The 17,051-nt window shown below is 39.8% G+C and overlaps 1 protein-coding gene across 1 annotated transcript in view; it reads left to right on the forward strand.

The window, feature by feature from the left end:
- The window catches only part of MYBPC1 (myosin binding protein C1), a gene marked incomplete at its 5' end in the record, with an annotated part of 56,196 nt that overhangs the window by 27,549 nt on the left and 11,596 nt on the right, over nt 1-17,051 (forward strand). The window contains 9 exons of the mRNA XM_039252509.1: nt 306-317; nt 1,507-1,611; nt 2,339-2,527; nt 3,413-3,547; nt 6,660-6,713; nt 7,696-7,863; nt 11,536-11,624; nt 14,409-14,604; nt 16,645-16,784. Coding sequence (XP_039108440.1) covers nt 306-317; nt 1,507-1,611; nt 2,339-2,527; nt 3,413-3,547; nt 6,660-6,713; nt 7,696-7,863; nt 11,536-11,624; nt 14,409-14,604; nt 16,645-16,784 — 1,088 coding nt within the window. The remainder of the gene's footprint in view (nt 1-305; nt 318-1,506; nt 1,612-2,338; nt 2,528-3,412; nt 3,548-6,659; nt 6,714-7,695; nt 7,864-11,535; nt 11,625-14,408; nt 14,605-16,644; nt 16,785-17,051) is intronic.

Here is a 17,051-nt window from a genome sequence, read left to right on the forward strand (position 1 = left end):
ATAAGTCAGGCAGAGAAGGACAAATACCATATGTTTGCACGTATAGGAGGATTAGGAGGAACTTGACGGAGGAACAAGGGGGAGAAGAAGGGCGGAAATGGTGGGGGAAAGGGAGAGAGGCAAACCATGAGAGACTCTTGAATGCTGACAAAAACTGAGGACTGATGGATGTGGGGGGGAGGGGGGGATGGGCATGAAGGAGGGCACTTTGGGGATGAGCACTGAGTGTTATGTAGAAACTAATTTGACAATAAACTATTTGTAAAAAAAAATAAAATAAAATAAAATAAAATACAAAGAGTAAGATAAAGTTGTGGGTAAGCCTTCTGGATCAACAAACTTCTAGAATCAAATTGACATGTCCATATCCAGAGTAGACTTTGCCAGCTCTTGGTTCTCTCAACTCTTCTGGGTAGTCAACAAATAAAACACATATAGCTATATTTTATAAATCACTGTTGTTCTTTTTCTACCTTTCCCATTCATTTTCTTTTCTGTCCTTCCCTTCCCTTCCCTTCCCTTCCCTTCCCTTCCCTTCCCTTCCCCTCCCCTCCCCTGCCCCCTTCCCCTCCCCTTCCCTTTTCCTTTTCCTTCCCTTCTCTTAGTCTTTTTTCTTGCCTAGAGGTTCAATTGCAGGGATGCATAACTAAGGTTAGCCACTTGAGGTTGCTGGCCATTAGCTTTCCAAAGGCGTATTCCCTTTCAGTTCCTTCTAAAGTCACTGAAACAATTGCTAAACAATTTCCAATATCACAACCATTGTAGAAGAGTAAGATTTGCATTAGTCCTTAGATGTCCACTGAAGTGCATTTTTCCTAAGCCTGAAAGCAAGTGAAATAAGTCCAGCAAATTATTGGTGGTCCAAACTCTCATGATCTCTTCAGCTCACTTTATTTCTCCCTTAAGAAACATATTTCAAATGGACCAAAAACTAAGGTCACTTTATCAAACACTCAACTATGTTAACAAGATATGATAACTTGCCATTTTTTACTTGGATTTCTACCAATTAACATTTGATTCTTCCAACTGATTTACAACAGTAAGTCCTTGATTCAGTTCTACTGGAAGTTCAATTTGTAGTTAAAAACAAAACACAACACAAAATCATATCTGATATTTATGCAGTTATTTCTTGGATACCATTTTCAAGGTAAAGGACACGTATCTTGAGTTCCATATGGGACTTGTTCTTGAATGTTGTATCACTAGTTTAAAGGACTTGAATACATAATTATATTTAAATTTATTGGGCTCACCTTCCCTTATCCCATATGGGGCATGACTTTTTGCCCAAATTAGTTACTACATGCATTTCAATAAACATGAAAAAGTATTCTATGATTATCACAAAAAACTGATTTTCCAGGTAACATTTTTCTTGTGCTCTCACTTACTCTTATTGTATTTTATTTTACATTTTCTATTCTATTCTATTCTATTCTATTCTATTCTATTCTATTCTATTCTATTCTATTCATCTATTCCATTTTTTGTTTGCTACAGACATCCCTGATCCTCCAGTGGCACCAAGTGTGACAGATGTGGGAGATGATTGGTGCATCATGAACTGGGAGCCTCCTGTCTATGATGGAGGGTCCCCAATCTTAGGTAACTGCATGTTGGTCAGTCTGTGGAACCACCATTGGAGATGGAGTCCTCTTTATGCTTATTAGTACAGAGCACATTAAAAAATATGGCATGTAGAATGAAACCTATTCTACTATGACTTTAAATATCCATTCAAATTGAAATATATTTTGGGATTCTCTATAAGTATTTGAGTCTAAATAACTTTGATGAATATCATCTGACTGCCTATTCTCTTTTTTGTTTGACATCTACATTTAATATCTAGTTTTGTAATATCTGTAAGTCTAACTTTAAATTGTTCTGGTTAGTAAATAGTTCCATAGAATTATGTCTATGAAGAAATTTTTTTTAGAGATAAATGCCTAGAAGAATTTGCTTTCCTGTGGAACAAGAATTTTTTCTACTTGAAACTCACAAAAGTGAGTTTTCCCTCTTCTTACCTATATTGTTTAGACTCATAGCCAAATCTATTACTCAGTCATAACAATGGTATTTCTATGTTCTACATAGCTGTGATTTATTTTTCTCTCTTCTCTTCCTGTACAATTTTAATTTTTTCTAGTCCTATGATGTTAATGTTTGTATTCCCTGGAATTTCCCTCAAACAACTCATGGAATAAGGTGGCTCAAAAATATATACATACCTGACTATTTTACTTAGAGATTTTATGAATTCTAATATCTGACGAAGTTTAATTTTGGAAGCCATGGAAAAACCTTAGTTTCCATTTTGTGTCACCTACAGGATACTTTATTGAGAGGAAAAAGAAACAAAGCTCCAGATGGATGAGGCTAAACTTTGATCTCTGCAAAGAAACGACTTTTGAGCCCAAGAAGATGATTGAAGGTGTGGCCTATGAGGTCCGCATCTTTGCGGTCAATGCCATTGGCATCTCCAAGCCCAGTATGCCCTCCAAGCCTTTTGTTCCTTTGGGTGAGTCAAGAGAGAGATATCTCTGTCATGGAAATCATTGCCCTAACTTGTAACTGCTCCCTTCCAACCTCTAACTGGAGCAGACCTGGGGGCTTCTTTAAGTGGTGGATGAGCAGGAGGTTGGAGGTGGTTAAGGGCAATTTTCTGTCTAAGAAATTGAAAAAGAACTTTGGTAGAATTGAATGTCTTCATAGTGTAGACCTGGAATTTATTACCAGAATTCCAGTGAGAAATATAGGTGGATCTGGTTGCTGCTCCCCACTGAAAACATGTAACTGAGCCCACTGACACATTATCACTCCCCATTTGTCCTTCTGAAGGTATAACCCAGGACCTAGGTATAAACAATATAACTAAAACAGAGACCACTTCTACAAAGCACTCTTGAAAACTAGTCTCTTTGCTTTACAATCACACCTTAATGTTATCTACTGAACCAACAAAGTCAGTTCAGTAAAGGCAAAGAAACAGAAGATAAGATGTCTCCACTCTTTTATGGTAGTGAAGTACTACTTTTTTTTTTCAATAGAAAGAAGATTTAGTATAAGAGTTTCCACTTTAAAATTAGAGTATTATTAGAAATTTACTCTGGATCATTAGATCTCAAACTCTGGCTTTTTCAACTTTCTTGGGCCTCCCAGCCTCTCTCAACATCCTCCCAACCTGGAGGGAAAGTGTGGCAGCATTTCTAAAAATTTCCACACCTAGCAGATCTTTGCCTTCCACACAGCTTATGCTCAAGGAGTCTCCACTGAATTTTATTAAGGCATGAGCCTCTGTGTATATTTTTATTTGTATCCTACTTCATTGTATCACAGCCTGTGCTTTAATACCATAGTTAATAATTTCTTCTGTTTCTTTCTTTTCTTTCTTTCATCTTTGAAGCTGTAACCAGCCCTCCTACTCTTCTGACCGTTGACTCAGTAACTGACACCACTGTCACAATGAAGTGGCGGCCCCCAGACCAGATTGGTGCAGCAGGTTTAGATGGCTATGTGCTAGAGTATTGCTTTGAAGGAAGTAAGTACAACTGGTAGTTAAAATGAATACCATCATCAATAGGTGAGATACTCCCCCCCTTCTTTTGTTATCTTTCTTGGGAACTCTTCTCCTTCCTACTGAAAATGACAACAAGCAAAAGTCTTCCTTCTAAGGTGGATAAAAATTTAGCCCTTCTTTGGTACGTGATGCTAACAAATGGAGACCTCAGAAATATCCTAGATAGGCTGCCAGATCAGACAACATGGTAAGTCTAAGACGTAGGAAGAGGAGATTCTCACAAAACTTCAAGGATTTCCACTTCTTGAATTGGTGGAATTAAACTGCACCAAGCAAAATAAAAGTCTAGTTAGGATGAAGCAAGTTGAACATTCTAAACCCTGTACAGAGCAGAGGTCAGCTATCACAAAAGCTGCTTATTTCTGGGTAATAAAGAGAGACTATATATTCGGCTAGCTGGTGATCACCCCCTATCTTCCTAAAGAAAAAAGAGAAGAAGAATTAAGGACAACTTTCAGTGTTTAAAGGAAACAGCATTAAATCTCAGAGGGTATAAGCAATAGGTTTGACATATGACAGGAACTCGTCTCAGTATATAAAAATTTAATCACTGAAATTTAGTAAGAGAAGAGAAACAGGCAAAAAAAAAAACTTGACAGAAATAATAGACAAAGAGAAAATGACACAAGAAAATATGGGCCAGAGTGTACCTCAAACCAAAAATGGTGTGAAATTCACTGAAAGCCTCTTGTGGTTTTGGTATCCTGCTTGTCATGATTTGAAAATCAATGAATAAAACTGCCCCAGTTTGAACTCAGGCTCCACTCCAGATGAGGCAGGTAAACACCCCACCGGGGAAGCCTGTACATATCTCCACAAATGATAGGCCAAGATTTAGCCGCTGAGAAAACTCTCTGGACTCCAAACTTTAATGTGGATCTTACCTGAAGGAAAGAGAGACTACAGAGCACACTTGGGAAATCAGGAATGTGACTACCAAGGCACCCACCCCGGAGGAAAACCTCTGTGGAGAAGAAACTTCCTATGAAGAGAAAACTGTGGAAAAGGAAGTCCCAGGCCCCTGGATTGGGGCAACCCTGGAAGCCACCGTTGGTGCTGGTTGGGAGGGAACAAGAGGAAAGGGGGCAAGGCATCCTGGTAACCGTTCCATTGACATATGCTCTGCTCCCAGAGCGCTCTGCTTCATTTCTCCAGGGCATAGAAAGCCACGAACCAAAACTAGTGGGGACATTATGAGAAGGTTTCCAGGCATCCCAGCACGGGAGGGGGGTGGTGTCTCTAATGCAAAAAGGTAAATTCTTGAGCACTTCAGAATATGGTTGATTCCCATTCTGTTCCTCCCCCCATTTCAAAAACTCATGAGTACTCCACTCTGTTATTTATATCACCCCTCCAGCAAAATCTCCCCATCTTACATGTGGTGTGGCTGCTGAGCACGAACAGTTGTGTTTGTATGAAACAGAGCAAATTCTTTACTCTTTTCTTTCTGATAGGTTTAAAAAGTAAGAAGATACAGCAAAATGATAGATGGCTGTCATTTTGATGTTACCCACCTTAGATAAAATACAACGAAGTGTATTTTACATAATTTTGTGTGTGATCTGTGTAGATACATATGTATACGGGTATATACATATGTATATGTACACAGTCATTATTATGTATATATTTTGCCACATAACGTTTTGGAATTAGCTTTGTATGGAAGTTCTTTTATAACGTGTATATCTTTCTTCTTGCAGTCTTTTCTTTCTTTATGTGGCTGCCCTATTCTTCATTCTTTTTAATGGCTCTTGTCCTCCAGACTAATTTTCTGTAGTGTTTAATGCTTTAGATATGTCAGGTTTTATTCTGTAAGAGAATTCTTTCTTTTATAAGATCGTGTGTTGGTTTTGACTATGCCTTTCTCTCTCTCTTTTTTTTTTAATGCCTGCAGCACATTACTCTTCTTTGTTTTCCTCCTTCACTCTAGCTCTTTCTTTTCTTTCTTAAAAATTCTCCTCATGTATCAAATAACTTTCGTATTCTGTCCCCATCCCCTGGATACCATTTTCTTTCTCTGTTTTCCTCAATTAAAGTGGTTCAGATGTGAAGGGATGGGCTATTTTTGTTCCCCTCTGATCTTGTTTTGTCCTGTCTTCTCTTGAAATCTCTCCTTTACTAGTTCTTCACTATTTCAAGAAAGTTTTCTGTCTCCTATTTTCGTTTTCTCATCAACCGTCTCTTCACTATGATAACATCAGCACAGTGGCTCCCAATCTGACCATTGGCTTAAAGATATATCTCTTTTTTAGTGTCCTTAAGTAATTTTTATCATCCACATGCCCTTGCAGCCACCAGGATATTTTGGCTCCCTGCTCCTCCCAGATACTCCTAGAAGGGATGGGTAAGAGAGAGAAGGTTCCGAGGGGTTCCACTCCCCTACTCCTCTCCCCCGATAACTGGAAAGGCATCATCCCAAACCAGCGGGGTATACCCAGGACCACCCCAGGAGCCAGCAACATTCCCTCCAGTCATGTGGAACTCAGGGACCCAGGCAGGCTGAATTTGTTTTCTTGACTGCCGAGCTCGTTGTCATGGCAACCAGAGGCTGCCTCCTGAGCTGCTGGGAAGACAGGGCTGACTTTATTCTCAGTGCCCTCAGTCCCAGACTGTGATGCTTGAACCCCATAGCAGGAGCACTGTGTTCTCTGGGTACCTGGGAGGACCCTTGGCTGTGGTCACAGGGACAGATGACAAGATAGACTGTTCTACTGTGTGCTTCTCCCCTGTGGAGTCCAGGACCCGCTCCTCCTTTCTCTTCAGGGTCTTGCTTTGTTCCTCTCTACCTCTTGTTCGCACAGCTAGAGGCGCCCAGCCTCTTTTCTGCTCTTCTTCTCTGTGGCAGATGCCTCAGGACAAAACCACAGTCTGAACAGAGCAGACTGTGGCTCTCCTGAGGAACTCCCCCACCCCACCCCAATGTGTTTGGTCTCTTCCGTCACTGCTCTGAAGACAAATATCTTTGCATACTTTGCATACTTTACTAACAGAGAATGCTGACTACTCATACGATATTCTTCTGGTGTGAAAGTGGGTGTCTTTAATTAATTTTAATGACGGATTCTCAAAGGTACATCAGCAAAACAGTCTGATGAAAATGGGGAGGCTGCATATGACCTACCAGGTAAAGTATTCTATGAAAGCTTTCAAACTTTCTTACTATATGATACAGTTTCTGGGAATGTTCCATGGCCAAGCATGAAGTACACCTACCACCCACACATGAAAAAGTCCTTAGAGATCAGGGGGGTGGGCAGACAGGGAACTAATAATGTGGGACCCAAGCCTTCCCCCCCGCCCCACACACCCCATGGGCATAATGCATACAAACTTTTAGAAGTTGAAATATTTGCAACCCCTGAATGCTAGGTTTACATTCTCTTGACGTTATAGACAAAGCTACCAAAACCTTTTAAAAATATCATCATTTTTTATTGAAGTGAAAGAATTATGCCAATTCCTTATGAGGCCTTGTCTCCGGAGCTGTTTCCTCTCTGCCATGGATATTAGCTTCTTATATTCGTAAATGGGAACATGATCAGCCTCCCTATGCACATATGAGTGCCTCATAAGAAAAAAAACAGCCAAATTAAACAGAGAGATTATATGACTATAAAGGTTTGGGTCTCTCTTTCATAAGAATAGTGTTCTCCTGTTCTTCTGAACTTTAACGTATGTAGATGGCTCAATGTCATGATTATGTCAATCCTTATGAAACTGAATTGGAACAAAACTGCTACAAAATTCTTGGGGACAGTTACCATGATTCAGGATATTCTAGTATCACTTCAGTATCCAGAATCATAGTAACTGTCCCCAAGAATTCAGGATACTCTAGTATCATAGTAGCCTGAATAAGAGGTTTTTCAGAAACAGCAGAATCTGATTATCCTTCTTCCCATTATTTGCATTAGCCATTCTAGGCCATTTTTCATTTAAATATGAAAAATGCCTACCCATGTAGTGTGAGTCCAGACCAAAGTCAATTTCCTCCAACTGATTTAATTATGAGTAAAATACCAGTTTGGAGTCGACTGTACCAATTAGGATTTTTTTTTCACTAAACACCATTTTTTCTTCTTCTCCTTTTCTTTTATGGATTTTAGCTGACAATTGGATAGTGGCAAACACAGAACTGATCGAAAAGACCAAGTTCACCATCACAGGTCTGCCTACAGATGCAAGGATCTTTGTCCGTGTGAAGGCTGTGAACGCCGCGGGGGCCAGCGAGCCCAAATACTACTCCCAGCCCATCCTGGTGAAGGAAATCATTGGTAAGTGGCAAGGCTTTCACATTATTTGATTTTACTTTTTAACCCCTTTCTCTCTCAAACTTCCTATTTTGCTGTCATTCTTTTGATATATTGTTAATACCCCCTGGGAGTTAGACATGAACAAAATGGCTCTTTTTCACCAGTGTGGAGGTCAGCTCAGGGTCTGTAACTCCGTATGAGGACCAGCTAGTTAACCTCCCTGGGCTCTGAGCTGGCTCTGACCGGGCTGCCTGCTCCCCCTGAAGAGAGGCAGCATGCATGCCGTGGTGCCAACAGCAGCAACGTGGCTCCGATCAGTCATGAAGAACCATCTTCATGATGAGATGGATGCATTATTTGCCCTTTTCAGCATTCGACATCTGTTCTGATGGTACAAAAGTAATTGCAAGTAAAAATGCAGGTGCTTCAGCATGGGTCAAGTCAGTGCCACCGAACCAGACTAGTTCTTCCTGTCTTCCTCATCACCTTGTGCTCGTAGTTAAAATCAAAGGGCCAACTTTGCCTTGGCATGTTCTTGCTGAAGATAAAAATTATTCATTTTATTAAACCTTGGTCCTTGAGTACACATTTTTCCTACCTCTACGTGGCAGTGAGATGCAAAGTATGTGTAAAGACCTCATGCTGCATACTATAGCACAGTGGTTGTCTGTAGAAATAGCGTTTGTACCACTGAGTAAGAGGCTGAACTAGTGACTTTTCTCACAAAATTCTGTTTTACTTGAAAAAATGACTACTTGGCAGGCATTTTTAAGAAAACAAATGTAATGAGCTGTCACTTTGAAGAAAGCAACTTAGAGTTTTTATTGTTGGCCTTTCAGTGAAAAAAATGGGAACTTTCAAGCAAAAATTGGAATTTTGGGCAACTTACATCCACTGCCATGGACTTGACAGCTCTGAACACTTAAAAACTTTTCTCATGAAATAGGGAGATATTAATAAATGTAATTTTTTATATTGAGTAAGGTAATATGCCAACATTTGGAAGATCTATGTAATTTGGTGAAGCAATATTTTCCATTAAAAACATGCGTGGGTAAAATGTACATTAAAAATTTAAGATAGACCAGTGGATTTTAACGTAACAGAGTATGAAAAGTTAATTGAAGTGGCTTCAGATCCACATTGCAGGTCACCTTTAAGAAATTACAATTTATCATATTTTAGTGTAGAATCAAATAGGAATGTCCATAATTGTCTGAAAAGTTTATTAAAATATTTCTCCTGTCTGTGAGAAGCCATATTTTCTTCATTTAAATGACTTCAGCCAATATAACACATTACGACACATTGCAACAGACTGAATGCAGAAACAAATAGGAGACTCCAGATATCCTCTGTTAAGTCAGACATTAAATAGATTTGCTAGAATATAAAATAATGCCATTAAAATGTTATTGATGTTATTATTTTAAATTAATAACTAGATATTTCAAAAGTTCAGTTTTAATTTCTAATACAGTAAAAATTGATAAGCCCACATAAGCAGAAACTGAGAAATTGCTTTTGGGGGAAGAGTCCTTGATAATTTTTAAGAGTATATTAGTCTACTGAGACCAAAACATTTGAGAGTTGCTGTTCCAGGAGAAAGAACATTGGACCGGGGGCCTGGATATTTGAGTTCCAGACCATGTCTGCCACAGACAATTGGGAGTGAGTTACAGGACAGACGGATGGATGGATGGATGGATACAGGAAAGCATGAAGAGTGCACATTTTCTTAATAGATTCTGAAGCCAATCTATTTAAGTTGAATCCTGTTTCTATCATTTATTAGCTATGTGATCTCAGATAAGAGACATGATCTTCCTGAGCCTTAATTTTTTCATCTCCAAAACAAAGATAATAATAGTACTTGATAAGGGCACCTGGGTGGCTCTGTCAATTAAATGTCTGACTTCGGCTCAGATCATGATCTCACAGTTTGTGAGTTCGAGCCCAGTGTCAGCCTGGAGCCTGCTTCACATTCTGTGTCTCCCTCTCTCTCTGCCCTTCTCCTGCTCACACTCTGTCTCTCTCTCTCAAAAATAAATAAACATTAAAAAACTTTTTTTAAATAATCGTACTTGACACATCAAGAGGCTATCAGAATTAAATATACTGATTCCTGTTGCTACTTCACAGAGTGTTTGCCACATAAGCTCTCAATATGTGTTAGTTTTTATTATCGTGATGGTTTAGTTTACTACAGAATCTGGCTGAGTCTCCTTTTCCTTATATGTAAAGTTAGGGAATTATGAGATCTTCAACTTCTCTTCTAATCCCAACAATCAGTAATCATCATCATCATCATCATCATCACCTCCTAAAGTTTATTGAACACTTACTATTCTCAACCATTAATCCTCACAACAATTGTGCAAATTAGGTGTTTTCATCATCCTGATTTTATGGAACAGGAGTCTGAAAACAGAACTACTGTATATCAGATCCAGGACTCAAACTTGGATCTCTGACTCTGAAGTCCATGCCTCTAAGTAGAGCATAGGCACTCAAGGCTAACTCCAGGGTTTTGTTTTTTGTTTTTTCTTTCTTTCTTTTTCCTTCCTTCCTTCCTTCCTTCCTTCCTTCCTTCCTTCCTTCCTTCCTTCCTTCCTTCCTTCCTTCCTTTCTTTTTGAGAGAGAGAGGGCACAAGTGAGCAAGAGGCAGAGAGAGAAAGAGAGAAAGAATCCCATGAGGAGCACAGAGAGAGACAGAGAAGCATGGCTCACCCAAAGCAGGGTTCATGTTCGCCTGAAGCAGGGCTTGAGCTCACTTGATGCAGAGCTAAAACTCTCGAACCATGAGACCATGACCTGAGATGAAATCAAGAGTCAGATGCTTAACGGACTGAGCCACCCAGGCATCTGAAGGCTGACTCCAAGTTCTAATCCTGGCTGTGTCACCAAGGGCACATTACTCAACCTCCTATGTGCCTGTTTGTTTTTTTTTTTAATCACAAAGTAAAACAGTATCTATCTTACAAGGTGGCCTTGAGGTTTAAATTAATCCCTTCATCAAAAGTATTTAGCCCAGTGTCTGCCAAATACTAAGCCCTCAAGTGATGACACATGTTTTATCCCTGTGAGCCTACGAGACTTTGACTCTAGTATCTTTATGGTGTTTAATTAATGAACATTAATACATAGTGGGCTAGGGCTACCTTTTAGGTAACTTATAGCCACATGAGGAGAAAGTTGCTATACAATTCCAACAGAACTACCTAAATAACAAATGCTAGGTACTAAAACTTTTTTGTTTTGTTTTGTTTTTGGTGAGAAAGAATGGGCATTCTTATCAGCTAATGTGGTGCCTATAGATCTTTTGTGGAATGTTCATTGGAGAATATACTTGCTGTTAGAAACTGAAAAATATATACAAAGTCCTAAGAGAAAACTTGGTATTTTCTATAAAATTGCTTTAGACTTATAATAACTGTAAAAACAGGAAGTTGTCATAAAATCAAGGAGGTCAGGGATAAATTTTGTTGAGTCAAACTGTGAAAATATCTCTGCTTGAAAAAAGCATTTGAAACTAAAGTTACCATACATAATCTGTTAATGGCACATCTAAGATTTTACTGTAGAGACGACAGCACAAGGATATCCCAGTGACTCTCAGGCCAGCATGTTTATGTAAGGCTATTTCCAGTGTACTCTACTGATCACAAAATTATTTGTTCTGCCCTCACTCAGAGCAGCCAAAGATTCGCATCCCAAGGCACCTGAAGCAAACCTATATCCGCAGAGTTGGAGAAGCCGTCAATCTGGTTATACCTTTCCAGGTAATAATTCAGGGTGCTTATTTTCTCTCTCCGATGCTGGCGTGTTTAAGTAAAGACAGACTCTAGCACTTAAATTAATCATGATCCAGGATTTCTTCCGAGACGAAGTAGATAAACAATGCAAGAGATCTGGGGAGTGATTAAACAATCTCATGCTCATTGAGAAATCTATCAAACTGATAGATTTTTCTTTCTGCATGAGACAAATGACACCCAGCTTGGACTTGTCTGAAGCCAGGGACTCCAGTGGGGTCGAGAGAAAACACCAAGGAGATACCAAAACAAGAAAGGCTTGAAGATTCTTTCTGGCCCTGTATATCTGTAAAACTGGTCTTCATTTTAAGTGAAGCTCTCAGTGTAATATTCAGGAAAACAACATGTGCTTACTTCCCATGCCTCACCTATAATAATCAGTTTGGTCTCACACACACACACACACACACACACACACACACACACACACACACTGTACCACCACTCTATTACTTGTCTGATTCCTTTTAGGCCCCTAGACAGCACTATTCAATAGAACATTCTGTGATGGTGGAAATGTTTTATAGGTTCAATGTCCAATATGGTAGCCACCAGCCAAATATGGCCGTTGAACACTTGAAATGTGAAACTTGGAGCTAGTGCAACTGGGAAGATTAATTTTTAATTTTCCTTAATTTTAATTTGTTTTAGTTTAAATAGCCTTGTGTCTATTACATCAGACAGTATGGAATTAGAATTTAGGTCTCTGCACACATTTGAACATACACACACCGCTCATTCAGACCCAGCCTCCCATGACAAACGAGCTAAAGGACAGCCAATGCCAGCCCTCATTGCACCCAAGGCCTGCAGCTTGAAGAGGTGATTACCTTCTACATAAAGTGTGTGAAATCAGAACAAAAGCCAAGGAAGACATGAGTGTAAACAGGGCAGGGGAGGAAAGAGGTGGCTTGGCAAGGTTCCCCTCACTTCTCTCCCCACACAGCCTCAGATAAAACCAGGAGTTGGCACTAGGCAGGCACACAGGCTGGTCTGGGGCTGCTGAATCTGGGGTGCAGAATCTCCAGTTTTGCACCATGTCAACTTCTCGCACTAATCCCAGTTCCCACATCTTGGGAGTCTGTGTGTCCAGCTTCTGACACTGTGTCCGGGGGTAGGAAAGACCATGAGAATGGGGACTTCACAGGTGTGGCATCCCAGGGGCTGCTCAGCTGCCAGGGAGAGGACGGAGAGACTATTGTGCCATGTTTATCTGTTTGCAGAACCATGAGAGTTCTCATGAACATCTCATTTGATCCTAAGAAACTCCTGGTGAGGCAGGAAGGCAGACTTCCTTACCGCTACTTGACAAGAGAAGAAACTGATGGTCAGAGAAGTTAAGTGACTTACCCAAGGCCATACAAGTAAATGGCACTACCAGGAGCAGGGTCTGTCTGTGGACGCTTACTCCAGTGCTTTTTTTTTTCACTGCATATGTTATCAGAAAACTCTTGGTTCTCCCCCCACCTCCCCACAATAGCTAAAGCAAATTCTGTAAATACATTTACAGAAATGAGACCTGGAACTGTTTTTTCTTATCTTTAACACTGCTGTTCTCTACTTCCCATGTGCAAGTCGAAGCACCCCGATTACTCTTCAAGCTCTGTAGGCAGGGGTTTGATGTGGGTCTCTCACATTCCTTATCATAACCTATCAACAAGCCATGTTAGGAACCCAGAGGAAGGCTATGCCTTACCTGACTCAATTAATCTTTAGTTCCTGTCTGCAAGGTGAGCCTGGGTCTTTGGAAATACTAGGAAGTTCCTTTGTAATATAAACTGAAACACGTGTCCTTTAATTAATCCCTCAAAGCCTGCTGGTAAAGAATAGTTTCAGCAGTCAGAAAGAGCAGGGAGAGAATCATAGACAAGTCTGAAATGAGTGGTATGGTGCTGTGAAATAATATCACGTACATTTAGATAATACTAAAGCACGTATGTAGTGTGCAGAAGCTTTAAGAACTTCAGTCTTGGGGCACATGGGTGGCTCAGTCAGTTAAGCATCCAACTTTGGCTCAGGTCATGATCTCACAGTTCATGAGTTCAAGCCCCACATTGGGCTCTGTGCTGACAGCTCAGAGCCTGGAGCCTGCTTCAGATTTTGTTTCTCCCTTCCTCTGCCTCTCCCCTGTTCGCACTGTGTCTCTCTCTCTCAAAAATAAATAAACATTAAAAAGGAAATTTAAAAAATAATAAAAAGAACTTCAATGTTTATAACCATCATGTGAGATAGGTAGTCGTTGTTCTCATTTTATAGATTGGAAAGTTGAGGGAAAGAGAGTTTAAGTAACTTGCCCAAGGTCACACAGCTATTAAGGGGTAGTGTCAGCATCCAAATACAGATTCCTGGGCCCCAGAATCCACGTTCTTAACCATTGTTCTGTGTTATACAGGCTTTGGAGCTACAGACGCGGCTGTAAGACCTGTTCCAGCCCTTACTTAAGCCTCAAGACCTTGAGCAAGTCACTTAATTCCTTTATCCAAAAAATGAGGATAATGACATTTATAATCCTGATGTGAAGATTAAAGGAAATAGTAAACCTCATGTACCTAATGTAGTGCCTTGCACACAGAATGCAGTCAATAGGCAATGCAAGTATTACCGTTTCTGCCATAGTTGCCAACCACCAGACGGTCGTCTCCAACCTTGCCTAGAATGGGGTCAGCAACTGTCATGTTTTGTAATGCTGAAAAAAATCTTGAGACAATCTGTTTTCCCTCCCCCTCTACTTTCTCCCGTCTTCCTTTTTAGGGAAAACCAAGGCCAGAATTAACTTGGAAGAAAGATGGTGCAGAAATTGATAAGAATCAAATAAACATTCGCAACTCTGAGACTGATACAATCATATTTATCAGAAAAGCAGAGAGGAGCCACTCTGGGAAATACGATCTGCAAGTCAAAGTGGAAAAATTCGTGGAAACGGCTACAATCGATATCCAGATTGTTGGTAGGTTTGGAAGAATGTTCTATCAAAGCAATATTTGTACTAAATGCCCTTGTCATGAAGGCAAGAGTAAGAATTTTTGCTGGACTGGCTTTCCATAAAATTATTTTTTTAGAATTGAAACTAAAAGATACATTAGTAAGATTTGGGAGTATTTCAAAATACTTTTTCTCTTACTAGAAAGACTAATCATTGGAGACTTGGGCATATATGTTAAAGAAAATTAATATATGTACTTTTTAGTGCAAACCATCTGTACTGCTTTATAATCCAGTTCTCTCTTATTCTGTTTCTTAACTCCTTGATGATGAAACTATTTCCTGTTTTGAATTCCTGCATAAAAAACATAGCAGATTTTAACCATAGTTTAACATGTTTCCCACGGCACCTAAAATTTTCTACTAAATACAGTTTTAATGGAGAGTGAAGAGTTTTTATCAAATGTAAGGAAGATGTACTTAAATAGTTAAACACTAAATTGGTTGACCCTACAAGGCTAGATACTCACTCTCCTGTCCAAATAAATAAATAGATAGATAGATAAATAAATAAATAAATAAATAAAGTGTACTTCTTACCGCTGTCCAGAGTTACGGGAATAGAGGGAAGATCTCTTACAGATGAACCCCTCTCATTTGTACTGTTCTGTAATTTTTGCAATGCAAATAAATACATTTAAGAACATAGCTAGAGAAGCCTTGTTTCCAGTCCCGTCATTTTTATTATTATATTTCAGCAAATTTGCTGAAATGAGGAGCTTTCTCACTAAAAGAGCAACTTCCTGTTGGTTGAAAGTTCGTACCCTTTAAGCTAAGTACTCTCTTCCTACTGGCTAACCCTTCTTGATTTTTGTTTTGTTGAGGGGAGTGTTGAGGCTTCCCTGTACCCTCGTACCTGGCTGGGCTCCATTCTATTGGGAACCCCCATGGAATCCCCCATTCTAATGGAAGTCCCCAGGTCTGGAAGAGCACCTGCCATCTGAAACACATAGAAGGACTTTTCTTTTCTACTTTGCCATGTAATTACTTTAACAGGTAGTTCTAAGTGTCCAGGACATTGCTTGCACACTCAAAGTGTTCAATAAATAGTAACGATTATTATTCTAGTTATTTTATTAGTTTCAAATTTAACGTTGGCAGAGAGATAAAACAAGTTTTCTTCATGCCTGTTAAAGGCACCTTTTGGGTACAACAGAGGAACCCACTCACAGGCTGTGGCCCCCATTCCTTGCTCCAAACTCCAGATCTGCTGGGCCCAGATGCGCTCTAAGATTTGGAGCCCAGGGTCAGCTTACATTTCCCATTAGGTAACCTAGCCTTGTGATTCATTGCCAGTAGCCTGCGATTAGAGGGAAGGTTGATGAGGTTTGAAGAAGTTTCATTTAAATTTTCCTTTCAAAATCTTTGTCTTTCTGTGAAGATAAAAGTCAAGAGTTTCTAGATAAGCTTAGCTGGAGGGCATCCCCTCAAGTTTAAGAATGGTGAAAGAAATGTGGGTAGAAATGTAGGGAAGGAAGGGCATTTAAAAATATCCTCCTGCAATGAAGTATAGCAGCTCTGTTTATCAATGCAGACACGTTCCCAGACGTCTGAAACTGTGGGTAGTACCAAGCCCTATGTATGCTGTTTTGTCCTATACATACATACCTATGATAATAAAGTTCAATTTATAAAGTAGGCACAGTAAGAGATTAACAACTAACAATAAAACGGACCAAGGATAACCAGGTACTGTAATAAAAGTTAATGTCTCTCTCACAAAATATCTCACTGTACTGTCTTCACCCTTCTTCTGATGATGATGTGAGATGATAAAATCCCTAGATGATGACATGAAGTGAGGTGAATGATACAGGCATTGTGATGTAGTGTTAGGTTACCACTGACTTTTGGACACTGTATCAGGAGGAGCATCTGCTTCCGGATCTCAGCTGCCCGGGGTAACAGAACCTCAGAAAGCAAAACCGCTGTTTAAGGTGGGAGACCACTGCATATGCTGGGAGGGAAAATGACCTCACAATGATGCCATGAATTCATCTTCTAGATCGTCCAGGTCCACCTCAACTGGTGAAGATTGAGGATGTCTGGGGAGAGAATGTTGCTCTATCGTGGATACCACCAAAGGATGATGGAAATGCAGCCATCACAGGGTACACAATCCAGAAGGCTGATAAGAAGAGCATGGTAAGGTCTAGCTTTCTCTGGTTCAGCAACAGCAAAATCACATTTCATCAGAAGTAAAGGGGCGGAGGGTATGAGGTCCTCTTAAGGACATGAATATTACTTTGCTTGATTATCGTGAGGCTAAAATTATATAAAGCAGCTGGCATATGCTTAATAGACTTCAATAATTTCATTTGTTCAAAAAATATTTAGTCACTCTGGATTCTGACTCAGATTTACATCCATGCAACTCTTTCTCCTTGTAAAATAAATGTTGCATAACATGTA

The sequence above is a fragment of the Hyaena hyaena genome, unplaced genomic scaffold (genome assembly GCF_003009895.1).
Source record: "Hyaena hyaena isolate Hyena2069 unplaced genomic scaffold, ASM300989v1 scaffold_417, whole genome shotgun sequence".
Classification (NCBI taxonomy): Eukaryota; Metazoa; Chordata; class Mammalia; order Carnivora; family Hyaenidae; genus Hyaena; species Hyaena hyaena.